At 31.3% G+C, this 16,729-nt stretch overlaps 1 protein-coding gene across 2 annotated transcripts; it reads right to left on the bottom strand.

Moving 5' to 3' along the window:
* Positions 1–7,593: 7,593 nt before the first annotated feature.
* LOC111028800 (pyridoxine-5'-phosphate oxidase) lies at positions 7,594–16,060 on the bottom strand. Of its 2 annotated transcripts, XM_022307559.1 has the most exons (6): positions 15,706–16,060; positions 11,142–11,298; positions 10,541–10,640; positions 10,106–10,159; positions 8,568–8,767; positions 7,594–7,989 (listed from the first exon to the last, which is right to left on the bottom strand). In XM_022307559.1, the coding sequence occupies exons 1-6, from the start codon at positions 15,803–15,805 to the stop codon at positions 7,827–7,829; spliced, it is 774 nt and encodes a 257-aa protein (XP_022163251.1). In that variant the 5' UTR covers positions 15,806–16,060; the 3' UTR covers positions 7,594–7,826. The 2 variants fall into 2 exon arrangements, with proteins under 2 accessions (XP_022163251.1, XP_022163250.1); XM_022307558.1 differs by lacking the exons at positions 7,594–7,989; positions 8,568–8,767; positions 10,106–10,159; positions 10,541–10,640; positions 11,142–11,298 and adding an exon at positions 14,049–15,452 and having other exon boundaries at positions 15,706–16,059.
* Between the last annotated feature and the right edge of the window lie 669 nt (positions 16,061–16,729).

Genomic DNA, 16,729 nt, shown 5'->3' with positions numbered 1-16,729 from the left:
CGGTCGACGGCACTGCCATGGTACGTTTAGATAATATGACCATGATTGGCCGTAATCCACTCACCCATCGACTCCGTCAGCGACGAAAGACGACGAGTTTGTAGTCGAAACAAAAATACTTATAGGTATAAGTGCGTTCATAAATTATTTTGATTTGGTTATACATAATACCGAGCCAGTTGATTTAGAGTACCTATTAATAACTTTACTGTTTGCTGTCTGAAATGAATTCATAAAACAAAATGTTTATTTTAAACTAGTTTTTTAATTAAATAAAAATCTAATAGATTACTATATTATCGTGAATATCAAACTACAAAAATTACTATTACGAAAAGTTCACGTTATGTCAACAAAGCAAAAATGCATGGAAATTATTAGATTTTATAATATTATGTGCATATACCTGCCTATAAGATAAACTAAAAGTTAAGACTTATTCCAAAAAACGATTAGTCACTCGACCGGTTATCCAAGAGTAGAGAATATAAATTCATATATAATATAGGTATGTAACATAGGCATACAGCTGATAGTATAACGTCATAACCACAAAAGTACCAAAGATATAAACACAAATTTCACCAATATTGTATACTTTAAAGTTTAAAAAAATAACAACTATGAAGTAAGTAAATAAAAAGTCATAATATTACAATGGTCCAATACATTGTTATGAACAGTGTGTATCGAGAGCGTAGTATGCACTAATTTGTTCTTACTAACGCATAGGTAACTAGTTTTACATCCAGGCTGACAGCTAGTACCTACGGAGTAGACATAGGGGTTAAATAAGTGGAGATCGCAGGGGATTCACTCAGTACACTGGTACGCAGAGGCATTCAAGCTTAGTCAAAATAACTTCTTATCCGTTAAAATCAATATTTTGAGAAAACATTTGTTGGTATAGGAAAACATTGTAAGGAAAGATTAATGTAAAATACGAATTACCCCTTGCCATTTTATACCACTTTTACCCCTGGATAGCTATTAGTATAGGTATATTATTATGAACTTAAAATACATTTATAATGTTGAGATTGGTAGATAAGTACTAGCTCGGTATTGGTATGTTTGTTGCTATTTAAAGATACACTTTTAAATATCATATCTAGAATGAAACAACCTTCAATTCCACCTGTACATGAAGTTTTAAAACAACCTGACTCAGTAATCTAGGATCTTGGTTACTGCTTTACTTTATTGGCTATATCTAATTTAAAAATACATTAACACTTCAATTAACTAATTATTAACACTAAATATACATTATCACATAGAAACGTAATAATACAATAACCAATAGATATTACATAACTACTCCAAAAGCATATTATGGTCAGACTCAACCACATACGCAGAAGACAAGGAAGATAAACTCATCTGCGAATGGGGGTTTAGGGATTGTACAAACTTGAAACTGGGAATTATATATTATCTCCTAGCCTATACTAAAATAGCTCATCGGTCGTATAGGAAAATGCCTCAGACGTAAATAGGTATAGTGTGATTTAATGTAAATTATTAAAAAAACAGATATTAAATATATTATTGCGTAGGCCGTGGATGGACATGTTGAAATTGTTTTTAGTTTTTTACCATTTACTCAATCCAAATTAACTAATATTTACAATACTACAATTAAAGAGTCATAGAGGTACCTATTTATAAGAAACATACAGACAACTATAATTTATGATAGTCAAGATTTTCAAGAAGAAAAATTCGATATGAATCGACAGGGATGAATAGTTACGTATCGACTCGTGTCGGTGCGTATCGCTTGAATATTATAGCACGGGTAATTTCTTGAACGCTCAAAATCGACTCCATATGTATCGATACACTCCAATTTCTTCATTGAAAATCGTGACTATTATACCATCGTTATCAGCTCGTATTTAATTTACCATGACCAACTAACTACCGGTTACCACACTTGCAGTGGCGTATATAGGGGGGAGACCCCCTAGTCCACCCCCTAGACCCCCTAGGCCCATAGTGAAATTGCAGGTTCAATTAAAGCATTGCATGTATATTTACACTGTTTACAGTTTTTCTCCATTATTTAGTTAGCCGGTTGATTAAAGTCATTTTTGAGGAATCAACAAGGAAATGTTATATTCACGGGACTTGCTTTAATGACTTATTGACTTTGATGTTAAATTCATAGTAAGATAACATTAAAATATACAAACGACACTGTCAATATTTTTAAAAAAGAAACAAAAAATTAATTTTACATAATAATTACAAAATTGAATTGCGCAATTTTTATTTGTACTGTATAATATGTCATAATTATTAACTATATAACCACGCAGCTGCTCCCTTAAAAATGTACCTATGATTATGGCTATGCTGCTTGACTAGTGATAATTGATAAATTGGCCCATAGTGAAAATAATTCGTATATACGCCACTGCACACTTGTATGTGTTTTTTCCGCCTTACAAATGTATTAACTTTTTAACTGTTTATAATATACTCGTATAAGCAATTTGAAAGTATATTCGCATATTTAAACAAATCTGTATTTGTGTTCAAATACTTATTTTTACTCATTATTTAAATAAGTATTTTAAACATTTTTTTAAATAATTATCTTTATCTGCACCTTTCATTGAACACTATTAAAAAGTATTTTTTACAATGTCCTTACTTTTAAATTTGATAACAGTTAATCAACTCTACATCGAAGTAGGGAAAATTGTATAGGCGTTTTTATGTGCGAAGTCAAAGAGGCACGTGGTATTTGCATTAAAATTGTTTATTATTGAAATAGGTACATAAAACAAAATATAGGTTTATCACGTTTTTAATGCAATCGACTATTAGGCAATAATATCAACGTAGATTCAAGGACTTGTGTAGGTACATACATGTGACTAGTTGGTTATCCAATAAACGATTAACATTTTTAGATTTTGGAAGATAAAATCATAATATTACACTTCGTAAACTTTCCCTCTCTTGAAAATGTAACCTATCTAAAATTATAAAAATGCAATTGACAATATTTTTATTAAGCAGAATGACGTAAATAAAATTGATTAATCAATTTCAAAAATAAATGAAAATAAGATAACTTTGGTTAATTCGGTAACTATATAGTTATGAATTTTTTTTAATTCTTTAATATAATATTGTGCTATATATATTATATTAACATATAAGTGTAGCCATATATGCACATTTTATTATGCATTTATGTATACACAGTACGTTATATAGTACCTACATTGCAAAATTCATAGAACTACTTTAAAATTAAAAGTTATTCCAATCCATACTTGTTTCAGTATTTTTATTTTATATTCAATATATAAGTATAACCTAACCAATTATTACGACTCAGCACAACTAACACAACATCACATTTTGTAAAATTGTATAATTATTGTTGTAACTTGTAATAGCATGGAATATGCTGACATATTTAAATATATAAAATAATATATATGTATACGTAAATATTCAGAAAATCTTTAAAAAAAATGGTCAAATTAATTACTTCTTACATTTTAATAATTTTAATAGCTGTAATAACTAATAAGTTATATACATATTAGTAATACAAAAAATAGTAAGTGAATTACTTTGGTTACTATTCAACGATACATTCATTCATTTGTTATATAAGATTATTAGTAATAATTTATTACGAATATTAACCCGCATGACTATTTAGTTATTGATACAATATATATATATATATCATATATGAGTGTGTTACATAGTTATTACCTATCTAATGTATTATTATTGACACGTTAAAAAAAATATATTAATAATAAGAGATAAGTTGGTACAGGAAACATTAGGAACATTTATCAAATGTGATAAAACATTGGAGGTAAAAAAAAACTATAAACCAGCGGTTTATCATATTTTATTTTGATTTGTTGAAATTAACATTTAACAATATATGTATATCATTGGAAAACGAATTCTCAATTGATTGGAAGGACAAATCAAGTTTGACTCGACGAATTGAGTTCGAACCACGCCCGGATTTGTATTAAATAAGCAATCTAATGTATCTCTTCCAAAATGCTAATAAATTCGGTTGAGTAGGCAACCTAACGAACCAGGTATAGTGTCAAGCGAGGAAAACTGTGTTGCGACGAAGGAGATGGCAATCGGAGTGAGAAATATTATTACGATGGAACCATAGGCGTTGAATGGGGGAAGGTTAAAAGCTAAAGCCCCCGTGAAATGTTGTTTAGCCACCTCATCCCTTAAATTTTTTTCGTTACACTTGTACAATATAACATGTTATGTACCAGTAATTTTATAGGTTATGCCCACCTATATAAATTCATCAGGCTACGCCTAAGGAGAGAACGGAAGCCGTTAATACAACGGGATGAAAACTAATTATATACTAGGTAATTATATTGGAACATTGAAGAGGATCCTTGGGGCTGAGTCGGTTTAGTGCAATGACCGAAGAGGTTCATGCAAATGGGAAAATCCATATAAACTAAAAAATATTGATGCAAACGTGTCATTTTAGGTTGTGTTTAGGTAAATCTTTCGTTCATTGAAGTCACTGCTAATATTTGTTTGTGTAATAAAATATCTCAAGCGAGTGTATTCGCCATGCGGGACCAACCATCATCCGCATCATATACAATAACATGATATTAATAACGCACATGGCACATGTACGTACAATTTAGTCATTAAATCAAAAGAGATATTAAAAACCAATTTATGGACGTGAGATAAATACGTGCTTGGTAACAATTCATAAGAACTTCCAAAGGTTTAAATTAAAAAATTTAAAAAATGTTTTAATCAAAAACAAGATTAGAGGTACCTAGTACCTACCCATAAGAAACTGAAGATATTTCGAATGTTCGTAATTTGTTAAATCAATAACTCGGTTTACCAGTTTGCATGTATTCACAAAGAATAGACGAAGCAAATGATATTGACCCAATAGAACAAGACTCTGTTTTTTGAGCATAATGAAGCTGCAAATATTGAACGGCGTAATCTAATAACTGATCGTGTGATTCGTGAAATTTTGCATCACATTTATGATACTGGTTTTAATGTTCTTTGTTTAACCGCTGATGTAGGTAGATAGCAGGCTGTAGAAAAACATTCACACAAACAGCAATCATTTAAAAATGTAATTCACTTAATCGAGTAATAATAGAAATAGGTATAATTAACCATTCCGGATTCGTTTTTAAGTAAGATGCGGTTTTATTCAATATGCTATGTAAATAACTATATAAATTGTATTCCTATTATTCTGATTAAAATAAATAAACTAAAAAAATCGTACGTATTGCTATAAAAGTGAAACTTCTTCACAAATGGTAATAGATCAAATATTAAGTTTGTCATGGAAAAATAAAAAATTGTTAACTGAAATTAAATTATTACTATTATTATACAAAGATAAGACAAGTTGGTTATTATTTATATGAAGATAACTTTAGTTTAGGTCTATGGTCCAAACCACGATGTAGTCGATGTAGATAAATACCTACGGTGTAGTCTCGGCGTCGAAAAGTGAGTCGTAACTTGAAGGGCATTTAGGGCGGGCATTAACCGCCAGGAGCGCTGAAAGGTCGATTTTAAAAAAAATACTGTGTAGCAGTTTTACGCATTTAAACTTTAGGAACGAATCTAGATTATTATAATTTGTCGTAAAAACAGGCTACATCCTACGTCACTATTTTTTCGTAAAGATGGTTTACTTAACTGCGAGATATTGATACAGTTCTCGTCTAGCAGTAAGAGGTCTATGATTTTGCCGGCAGACATCTACCGTCCAGTTTTGAGTTAAATTGTTGTTATGAGGAAGTGTCACGGAAAAAAATCACTCGAAAAATTCCTTTAAAAACATGTTTGCGCGTACCAATAACATGGGTTACTGAGTGGTTTTATCTTAAAAAACACCTATGAACAAAATTGTTGAGGAGAGTTATATCTGGTTCCGAAAGAAAACTGATTTTTGAAATTTCATTTCCAAGTCCTAAAATAGCTTTTGAATAGTTTAAAAAGTGTATTATTAGTCGTGATATAATTCATGACGTTTTTAAGATATCAAATATCTGGCTACCGTAAGAATCAGATAAAAATCTCCTCTACAATTTTGTTCATGGGTGTCAGTACAATTACACCACTCGGTAACCCATATTATTGAAACACGCAAACTAATGTTTTATACGAAAAACGCATACAATTACAACCGATTGGTGCTGCTGCGGTTTGTTACGGCAGCGTTCGATAACGTTCGTTACCCCCGATCCGCCACAACAACCGCTTCGAAGTTCATAACCGGTTTTTGACGAGTACGCACCGCCAGCGATAAGCTTTTGTGCTTTACTATAAATAATATTTTTAATTGTTGAGCTAAAATTTTCTATGAAGGCTAATAATAATAATAAAAAAAAAATATAATTATAATTATTAACCACGGCGGCATAAAGGTAGCGGATCTTGAAAACCCCTGACAGCGCATCCTCTGGGCCGTTGCACGCATACACGTTTTGGTGACACGTCCTCTTATGAGGCCGACAGGCCGTCACAGTAGAAAAAAATCGACCGTAAAACATGGTTTCGTACTTCAAATAATACGGCTTATCGAAGCGGTTTACAGTACAAATACCTATTATAAAAATTGTAGAGGAGAATTTTATCTAGAAACGTAAGAAGCCCGATTTTTGATATTTTTATTGATTAGTTAAATAATTAGTCGATAAAAAGTTTGAAAAAACTCGTCAATATAACATGCGATATTGGACGATTGGAATACGATATAAAAAATCGGTTAGGCTTGACAGACAGTGACATTATTCGCCGGTCAGTCAGTTCGCTGGCGCCGGCATATTTACTGCTCTAGGAGAAACGCGATGACCGGCGCCGGCAAAATCCGATCATCTCATTGGACCCTGTCGAGTGAGCCACGGTCGTAACGTTTTTTGGTCACAACGGCCGAGCCCGAAAATCCATTTTACTCTACAGCGCCTAAATAAGTTTCACTTAAAAAAAAATCTCCGTTGCATTGCAACAGCCGTTCAACGGCATAGCTTCAACACTATTAATTGTATGTAGAATTTAACTGAATATTTTTTAATTGCCTATACCAATTTTGGACAATTCTGTAGCGAATATTACCGCAAATAGCAGTTATGGACGTTACATACACGATTGATCAATAATTAAAATATTGATGAAATTTAAAATAATTTAAAAATAATAAATAATTTGTGATGATGATTATGAAATCAATAACTATCAAGTAGAATTTTTGAATTCTTTGAATATATTAGTGGTTTTTTCGCCGTAGGTTAGGTGGTATTAAAAGTTAATTGTATACTTTTACTAAACAGAAACTTAAATACAAATTAAGCACTATCTAATGGAAGAAGTATGCATTGTATTGCTATATAGACTGCGATCGTTTGAACTGGAACCGCGCGCATCAAGATAATTTTGATTCAGCATATAAATTTAACATTTTCAGGTAGGTACTATTTTACCATTTAATTTTCAAAGAACTCAATTTTCAATAATACCTGCGTTATCAATGACAATAAATATAAAATAAGTCTCAAAGACAAACACTGAAAAAAATTGGAAATTTATTTTTTAAACATATTTTGTAGTTACTTAGTATATTTTATAGTTTAATTTTTTTTAATTCTTATTAATATCCTATAACACTTATCATACTAGGTAGGTACATCACCATCTATGAAAAAAAAAAATTAATTGGAAGTCTACGTTCTTATTTTGATAATACATTTATGTCGATACACGAGAGGTAAAATGGGACATCTGTATAATACGAGGCAACGTTACGGAGAAAGACGGTAAAATACCCAACCGTTTTCGCCGGCATGACTGGCGATTTTCTTTTTGGCCACGAGCTCATCCCGTTCGAATACAATGCGATCGTGCAGCCTGTCACTCTGCCCTTGCCAAAACTCCATCATTTTGGGTATTATTTTGTAGCCGTTCCTGTAAACAAAAATAAGATTTCTGAGTATTAAGCACGAGTAGCCTGAATCTAAAATCTATAGAAGCTCCCCATCTCGCGATATTATAATTTTGTATCGAGCGATTTTTATAAATTTAGGGTAGAACTATTGCAAGGGAGGATTTCGGGGCAAAAGGTTAGCCCACCCCCACCCCCTTAAACTGCGAAAATAACTGACCACTCGCTCTTCCACCTGCAGAAAAAAATGTAGACTCACTGAGTCAGACTAACATTATTATGAATGGAATTCACTTCCACCACTATAATTGAGTACATTGTACATACCTATTGACTTAAGGAAAATAACGAAAGCGAGGTTATGAAGGGGGTTCTGAATGTCTCGATTTTCGATAAAATAGCAAGTGTTTTTCACTGGTAAATTATTCACGTAAAGTCGAAAGGCATTTCTATTAAATCCTACATCAGAAAGAATTTGGGTAAACTTGTAGTCAACCAAAATTAAGTGTCTATAATCGTTAGCCGGTAGGTATTCCCAACCATAAGATATATTAATAACATAAACACGGGCACACGACACCGTATATGCTCATCTGCTTACCAATACGACGGTCGGGGCACAGGTTTTTCGGCGTACTCAACTTCGAGCTTTTCATTTTGATCGGAAAGTGATTTTCTGCCATCTATTACAGTGCTCTGCCGACTTACATGAGCACCGATTTGACTGCTCTTTGGTCTCGTATCGAAATACGCCGTGGATTCGTTTTCATCGATTTTCTCCACAACCCCTTCGATCCGTACCTATACTTTTACATTAAACTAAATATATTAACGAAAATTCAATTATATTAGAGTGTACACAATTAACTGTCGGTAACGCATATTACATATAATACTATATATTATACTTTAATTCAGGGTTCGTGGCCTATAGCACTTACTACGACATTTTAGTTTCTCTATTTTACAGATTTTGCCTACAATTTTACTTAACGATTTTCTTCACCCATATTCATAATTAAATGGTGGAAAATAAAAAAATTTCAATTTTTTCGACTGGTTAAAAAATGTATATGAGTAATACCTATTTCAAATATAAAGTTTAGATTGGCTGACGCAAAAATATGGTTTTTAATTTACTTTTTAATAAATTATTTTATAACTTTAGAACATTATGTGGAAAAGAAATATTATATTAGTTAGGTATTTAATATTAGTTCATTTTCAAATAGTTATATTTAGAGTCCAGATTTGTATGCATTTACATATTTGTAATGAGTGTATGCATTTCGATGGGAGTAAGAAATGTGGACGATTTGTGTAACAGATAATGAATAGAAAAAAGTTTATTTTGCATATAAATGCATATTTTAGAGATGACTGCATATTTAAAAATTTTTGCATATTCAAGCATATTTTGTATAAAAGTTTATTAGACCAAATATTTTGTTTCAATTTCATCGTTGAAATTATTAGTTCATTACGTATTTTTGGGAAATAAATGTTATTCTCCGTATGTTATCGCCAGTAAATTGTAGTGCCCATATATCATTTCGTAATTCGCGTTCCGTAAATTTATAAATTAAAATTGTCATTTCATTACAATTTATACATTTTAAAATGCCGAAAAGTCGAAGCACTATTCCAACTTTAATAAAAACATGGATTGCTCTTTATTAAATATTTACTGTTCTTTAATAAATGTTTAAAGTCAATGTCTATAATTAAAAAATGAAGTTTATCTAATTTTATTGAATTATTATTTATGGAAGAAATTTTAAAAAAAATATTAAAATGCACATATTTTGGGTATAAGAGCATATTTTTGCATATTATTTTTAAAAAATAAAAGCATATCAAGTGCATATTTTGAAGTTTTTTGAGTGCATACAAATCCGGACTCTAGACTTATATTATTGTGGGAAATAATATGTATATTGTTAATATTAGGTGATAGGTACTTCATTTAAAAAAAAATTATGATTATTCAACCATGTATATGTTTTTAGTGCATATAATTACATTTTTGAGGTACATATAAGCACATATTTTCCATTTTTTTAGTGCAATAAGTCCCGAGATATGATAACCTGTAGAACAGCAAGATCCTATAGCAATGTATTATAAATCAAAACTTACAGATCGGTCCAGCGCGTCCCAATATATCGTCATGGCTGCAACTGGGTTTTCTTCCTAGCAATTTTAATATTTTAATGCATGTACTTTTACAGCTATTTACTGAGTAGGTTAAGTTAGGATGGGTTAACCTAACCCAACCTAACCAGCTATACTATAATGAAATTCACGTCGTCTTTGTAACACAAATTTCCGATCAATATAATAATGCGATGTACAATTTACTTCTAATATGACTTTGACGTGTCGGTGACCAAAATATATTATTAAATAATCATATTATTTCATATAGTTCGAATTTTTGAGTCAGAAAGTGTTCATTTAAAAGAAAAAAATTTTGTCACCATATTATTGGCTTCCAAGATCTTGAAGCTCCCGTGGCAGCTTATTAACATATACATTAAAATATGTATTAAAACAAGGTGATGAGGTACTCACAATTTCTCGGCCCTTGCGGCTTTCTGAGTTTGTAAAAAACGTGTAACCCGATTCGTCGAAAGCTTTAAGTAAAACAAATCTAGCCGACGGAATACCAGACCTACGGAACGTTACAAAAATACATACTCTATGTTATATACAGTACTTTATTACTAATGGGTAGTTCAGTATAATTAATACAGGTAATTGTATGTTAAATGTTAACGTCCATGATAAATAATAATGCATATAGGCTACGTGTTCCATATTATCCGATAAAAACGTGTTGAAGTGTAAAAATCAAGGTTAGTTTAATTGAATAACTGTAATGAAAAATTGAATACATTACCAACGAACAGCATTTAATTTTTATTTACAGATTTATACATTTTTTTTTTTCGGCAATCTAATAAAGTTTTCTGAGACATTTTATTCATTAAACATTCTAAAGAGTAGATAATAACCGTACCCGAGACTAAGCCAGTCCATTGGTGAAAATTGTACTAAAATAGTAAAATTTGCTGAGTATAGAAACATTTAGAGATATTACGCGCGTACCTACACATTCAAAAGGGCTTCTATTTTATAATATATATACGTAAATTTTAGTAATTTGTATTACTTAGTAGCCGTAGCCAAACAAGCGGCGTTAGGCTGTCTCACGTCGTCGCGTTCCGAAGCTTTTTTGAACCATATAGAAAACAGCTGATGTGGATTTTTTGATTCCAAATTTTCTTCGAGCAAGACATCGCCTTTGTCTCTGTACGAGACCCTCAACTCTGCAATAATAATAATAATAATAATAATAATAATAATAATAATAAATAACAATGTCGAGGGTCAATAGTCAATACGACAATTCCCTAACAATATGTGTCCGAATAAGAGAAAAATCATACACCTAGACGACATTAGTGCCTCAGTAATTCTTTGATCGATGTCACCCAGCGCTCAGCAGCATCATATTTTTCAAGACTTTATTTTTAATATATCTACATGGCTACAATGCTACATGTACTAAAGTTGATTTGCAAATACGAGAAAAATAATGATACACAATTAACGTTTTATAGAACTATCCGCCAACTGACAATTAGGTACCTACTTTTTGTATGGATTTATTGAGCAAGGGCTCAGTTTAGTCTAGTTTTTTCATGTTTCAATAACTAGAATAACTATACGTTCTTTGATTATGATTAATGAGTAACTCTTTAATCTTATAATGATAGTTAATATAACACAGTAATTTAAGGGGAGGGATGCAAATTTTTAACATTTAAAAATACTTACCTGCATTAAAAAATCATGTTTTAAAATATTAATTACAACATACAAAAAAAAAGAAAAAATTGGGGATAGCTCTACCTAAGCAGATGCCAAGTGTACTCCATTGAATACAGTCAGTTACCTAACTGTAATGGATGTGTTGAATTTTAATTTAATTACAAATCATTGCGAACGAAAAACGAGTGGAAGTAGTCTGTTGGTTTTTTAGCAAATATTTCTAAGGATATTTTGTTATATTGATTATAAATTTATTTATTTTTCATTATTAATAATATCTATGATATTTTGAACTTGCCAAACCAAATAACACACCTGATCAACTTGATAAAAAATCAAATTTTGTAAAATTTAATGAATTTTTAAAAACTAGACTTGTTTTATAAGAATTTACCTATCTAATGTTATAATTATTACATATTGGTACCGATAGTTAAATATTTTGGTAGTATATTTTATGTAGGTACTAATTTTCAAAGGTTAAAAATTCAAACACAGCAGAGAGATATCCCTGATATTGAATGTTATTATGAATCGCATTTAATCACAAGTGACAATATTGTAGACAGCAGTGCCAAGTGGAACTTTTAACTTGACTTCCCGGGGGAAGGATTTATTCTGGAACCAGAAATATTCTACCACAACTCACACAGCCATTTTATAATGAATAATGTGTACATTTTTAATACCTACTGATATTCAAATTTAAGTCAATAATAAGCAAACCAAAATAAATTTAAACAAATAGGTGCCTATTGCTTATACTTATAAGTTATACCTTATACGCTGTTCACTTCTACTTGAATACAGAAAAATAAATTTATATTTGTTAGGCATATATATTATGCAAACAACAATACAGATTAATTACACCATTGAACTATTAGAATTTGAATAATTGGAGTAAAAGTTCAAGTACTCTCTTGTATAAACAAGACCATTAAAACAGAACTTTCCAGTATTCTGTCAAAAGGTCACAACCAAAACAATACTAAACAGCTGATCATCTTCATTAGAAACTTAGAATTAGATAATAATTGTAAACCATGTATAATGTACTTATCTATATAATGAAAAAAATTAGTTTACATTAACTAATGACAGTTTCAGTAATAATGGCCAAGTATGACTACCTATACAAATAAATAAACAAGACCATGGTTTTTTAATATAGATTTACTATTATAAATAAATTATACAATTTTATGTATTTCTATATCATTCAAATATTCTATATTATAGTATATAGTTAGACAGTTAGTTATTAAGTTTGAAAATATTATTGTAATTACATTTAATAATGGTGTTAAAATAATATTATCTAATATCTATATAGTCCTAAAATTGCAATTAATAATTCTAGAACGACGAACTTTTCAGGAAAGGTTATCTTACTCAGACAAATCATCTCAAATCCACATATAACTTGCAAGTAGGTATTGCATCACCCCAACAATAATAATTTATACCAAATATTTTAAGGAACTATAGAAAAATGATATCATGTCTCTTTAACAGATTGATCAATAATTCTTATCAATTAATAAGAAATATTATGTTAACAATGTCATATTATTACTCAAATTAATAATATGCAATTACTAAGAGGGTTTAATATGTTTTGAAATTGAAAAATATTTTTCCTTAATTTATCAAAAAATTGTTAAACAATAGTATTATAATTTTTAAATTTCATACATAAATATTGGAAAAAAACTAATTCTGCATGAATAATATTCAAATTTGACAAATAGTGGCAGGTTAAAAGGCTCAACCTTGAAGCAGCCACGTCAACTTTTCAAAGGGGGTGGTGCCACCCTATAACTGTGGCACAGAATTACATGCTAGGCCTGACCTCTTGGGATGTTCGGCCACATTTTATTTACATCATAACTTTGTTGTAAGTAAAAATGGGGGTGTGGTGGTAGTGGTAAGTACTTTATTATGAAAATTCCTCATTTAAAATTTAAGATAAATCCACCACTGGTGACAAGTATCGTATTAAAAGACAACAATTAATATAATCATAACATATTATATAACTTAATACCTAATTATGAATTATGATATATCTGACATAGCAATGTTTAAGTAATTTAAATATTACTTAAAATCTATTCAGAAAATAACCAGTAGACAAGTAAACTCATAATAATTGTTAATTGTTATATACTTTAAAAATATTGGCAACTGATTCAACGGATATTAAAAAAGTATGAAATAATATTAATGACAACTAAACAAATATTGGTAGATAGACAATAAGATATTTATTACAACATTTGTTCATTCACAAAAAATCAGAAATTTAATTGACATAAAAAAAAGTAAACGCAATAGGTAACATATTATTCTCAGATAACACAAGAGTTGTACTATTTGAAATACAATACAAATTTTATCAGGAAAGAATTAACATTTCCAAAAACATCATACGTTGTATAATGATTGGCACAAGTGCATTCCATAATTGTTGGTATGATTGAAGTAATAAATCAATGCTGAACAATAACTTTCAACTACAATATGGCTAAATTGAACAGAATGTGAAAAACATTTTAAGATCCACCACTAAAAATTGTCTAAAAATGGTGATAACATAATGTAATAAAATAAAATTGTTCTACAATGCATTAGTTTAATATTTTAATTTATTTAAAATAAATTGTAATAATTGTCATTTAATCATTACAATGGCACTGGAAATGTAGCTCTTAAACTATCGATACTCTGAGCGTAATAATCAGGTACTAATTCCAGTAATTTAGGATCATCAGACTTGCTCCACTCTTCCACATCTTTCAGGCTATTAACACCAGTTAATACCAACAGTGTCTTAAACCCACAACGTTTACCCAACAGTATATCAGTGTTGCAACGGTCACCAATCATTAATGTCCTTGAAGGGTCAATTTTATTTGTTTCCGTTAGGACATTGCATATATAGCTTGACGGTTTGCCAACAACAAACGGCTCTCGTCCGGCGCAAGTTTTGACAGCACATACCAGACTACCAGTGCCAGGCATAACTAAATCTGTACCAGGCACTGGGAAACTCTCGTCAGTGTTGGTTGCCACAAACAGGACATTTTGATCCTTCAAGTAGGAAGCAGCCCTAAATAGTTTTGGATAACTAAGATGTTCGTCAAATCCAACCAACACAGCACCAACGTCAGGTTCGAGCTTTATGTTTTCAACGAACGTGGGAACAGAAGTTTTTAAATAATCCTCGCCAACACCAAAGTGTTTTATATTTAGAGCATCTAGTTCACATGCGATAGCTGGAGATCCGACCACATACACTTGCTTAGACGGATCGAGATTGGCTTTTAAGTATTTTGCAGCCAAGAAACTAGTACTGACCACTTCGTTGGCTAGAGCTTTGAATCCTAGTGTATGAAACTTTTCCAAGAACTGCGTGTGCGATTTGGTGCTGTTGTTGGTGACGAAAAACACTTTCTTGCTGTTCGCCTTGAAGCCATTCATGACTTCTGTGGCACCCTGTATGGTGTTGTTTAGCAGCCACAGTACACCATCGCAGTCAGTGAGTACGGTGTCAAATGAGTTGTAAAAGTCCTGGCGGCCTTCAGCGGACAACGCCTCAATGCATGTGGACGACATCATCTTGGGTACAGTCGTGTTTAGTGTCCTAGCAAAGAAAAACGACGATATTGATTTGGCAAACATGGTGACCATTGCAGACACACTACTATATACAACAAGTTATATGCACAGAGTTGTGTAAAACGGTTGGGCAAGTGCGTTAGAGGAAAATTACCAAAAATTAACATGCAGCGACAAAAATATATTAACAGCAACTTAAAACATGAACTTCCTAATTATAACTGTCAACGATTAGTCTGGGAGACGAACAAAAGCAAGCAACCAGATGGACGACTTACGTGCAACACTCGAATCTGCCATACGAATCGGACGAGCGGTTGATAAGCGACGTACTCTGCCGCACAATTTCCACAGATTTTGGCCACTCAAAACGATCATATGATTCGGTGGGTGGGCTGTTGTTAAATTGTTTTTTATTAGGTGGTAACAGGAAATCAAAAATCAGATGAGGGACAGAATACTGGTGAAAAAGAGTGTGAGAACTGAGAAGCCTGAATGACGAATACACCGCAGAGCGCAGGCTGGTAGCGGGTGAATGACTGAACTACTGAAGAGAGAAGAGTAGTTCAATAGTGACGGTCAGCCGAGGTCCAAGTGTCTGACGGACCGCGATGACGTAATGTCCTAATCAATGTGCCCCTCAGAAAAATAAAATATGATAAATAATTAATAACGTTGCTACCGTCCAGCTGCTCATCTGCCACGATTTAGATATAGTACTCCGAATGTACACTGCTACGACTACAACTACTCCGAAATGCCATGTACGCCACCATAACAAGTCACCGTCACAATTATAGTATTCTTGTCTATGATAATATTATAGTTCACATTTTATGTATTTGGTATATTATAATTTACAATTACAATAATATTATATTCTTATTTCTTAGTCCACTAAATATTTAGTTCAGTCGTTGTCATTCAGTGACATGGTCTGTGTTACGAATATGAAATAATATCGTTACGATAAGCAACCACTTAGGATTATGAAATTAAGTAAATATAGGTACCTAATTCAAAAGTCTAAAAATCGAAGTCATACTAAATCATAGATATACAGAATGATTCACCAAGCTCGCTCTCTCCCATTTTTTTAATTAAATGATGAATTTATTCAATTCTGATTTTTGGAATTTTTAAATATACTCATGTACCATATTTAAATATTTTCAAATTCTTGAATTGTTTTGTATTACTTAAAGAGTGTCCTATGGTGGTACAAACTTCTGTTTTCAATTGAGAACCCCCCCCCCCACTTTTACTGTTAATTAATTGGTGGATAATTGTTTTGAAAACTGT

The sequence above is a fragment of the Myzus persicae genome, unplaced genomic scaffold, assembly GCF_001856785.1.
Source record: "Myzus persicae strain clone G006 unplaced genomic scaffold, MPER_G0061.0, whole genome shotgun sequence".
Classification (NCBI taxonomy): domain Eukaryota; kingdom Metazoa; phylum Arthropoda; class Insecta; order Hemiptera; family Aphididae; genus Myzus; species Myzus persicae.
This window is presented reverse-complemented; position numbering and strand designations above follow the sequence as displayed.

What these genes read in the sequence shown, in the direction of transcription:
- LOC111028800 (XM_022307558.1), bottom strand. Translation starts at nt 15,427, where the DNA reads ATGATGTCGTCCACATGCATTGAGGCGTTGTCCGCTGAAGGCCGCCAG.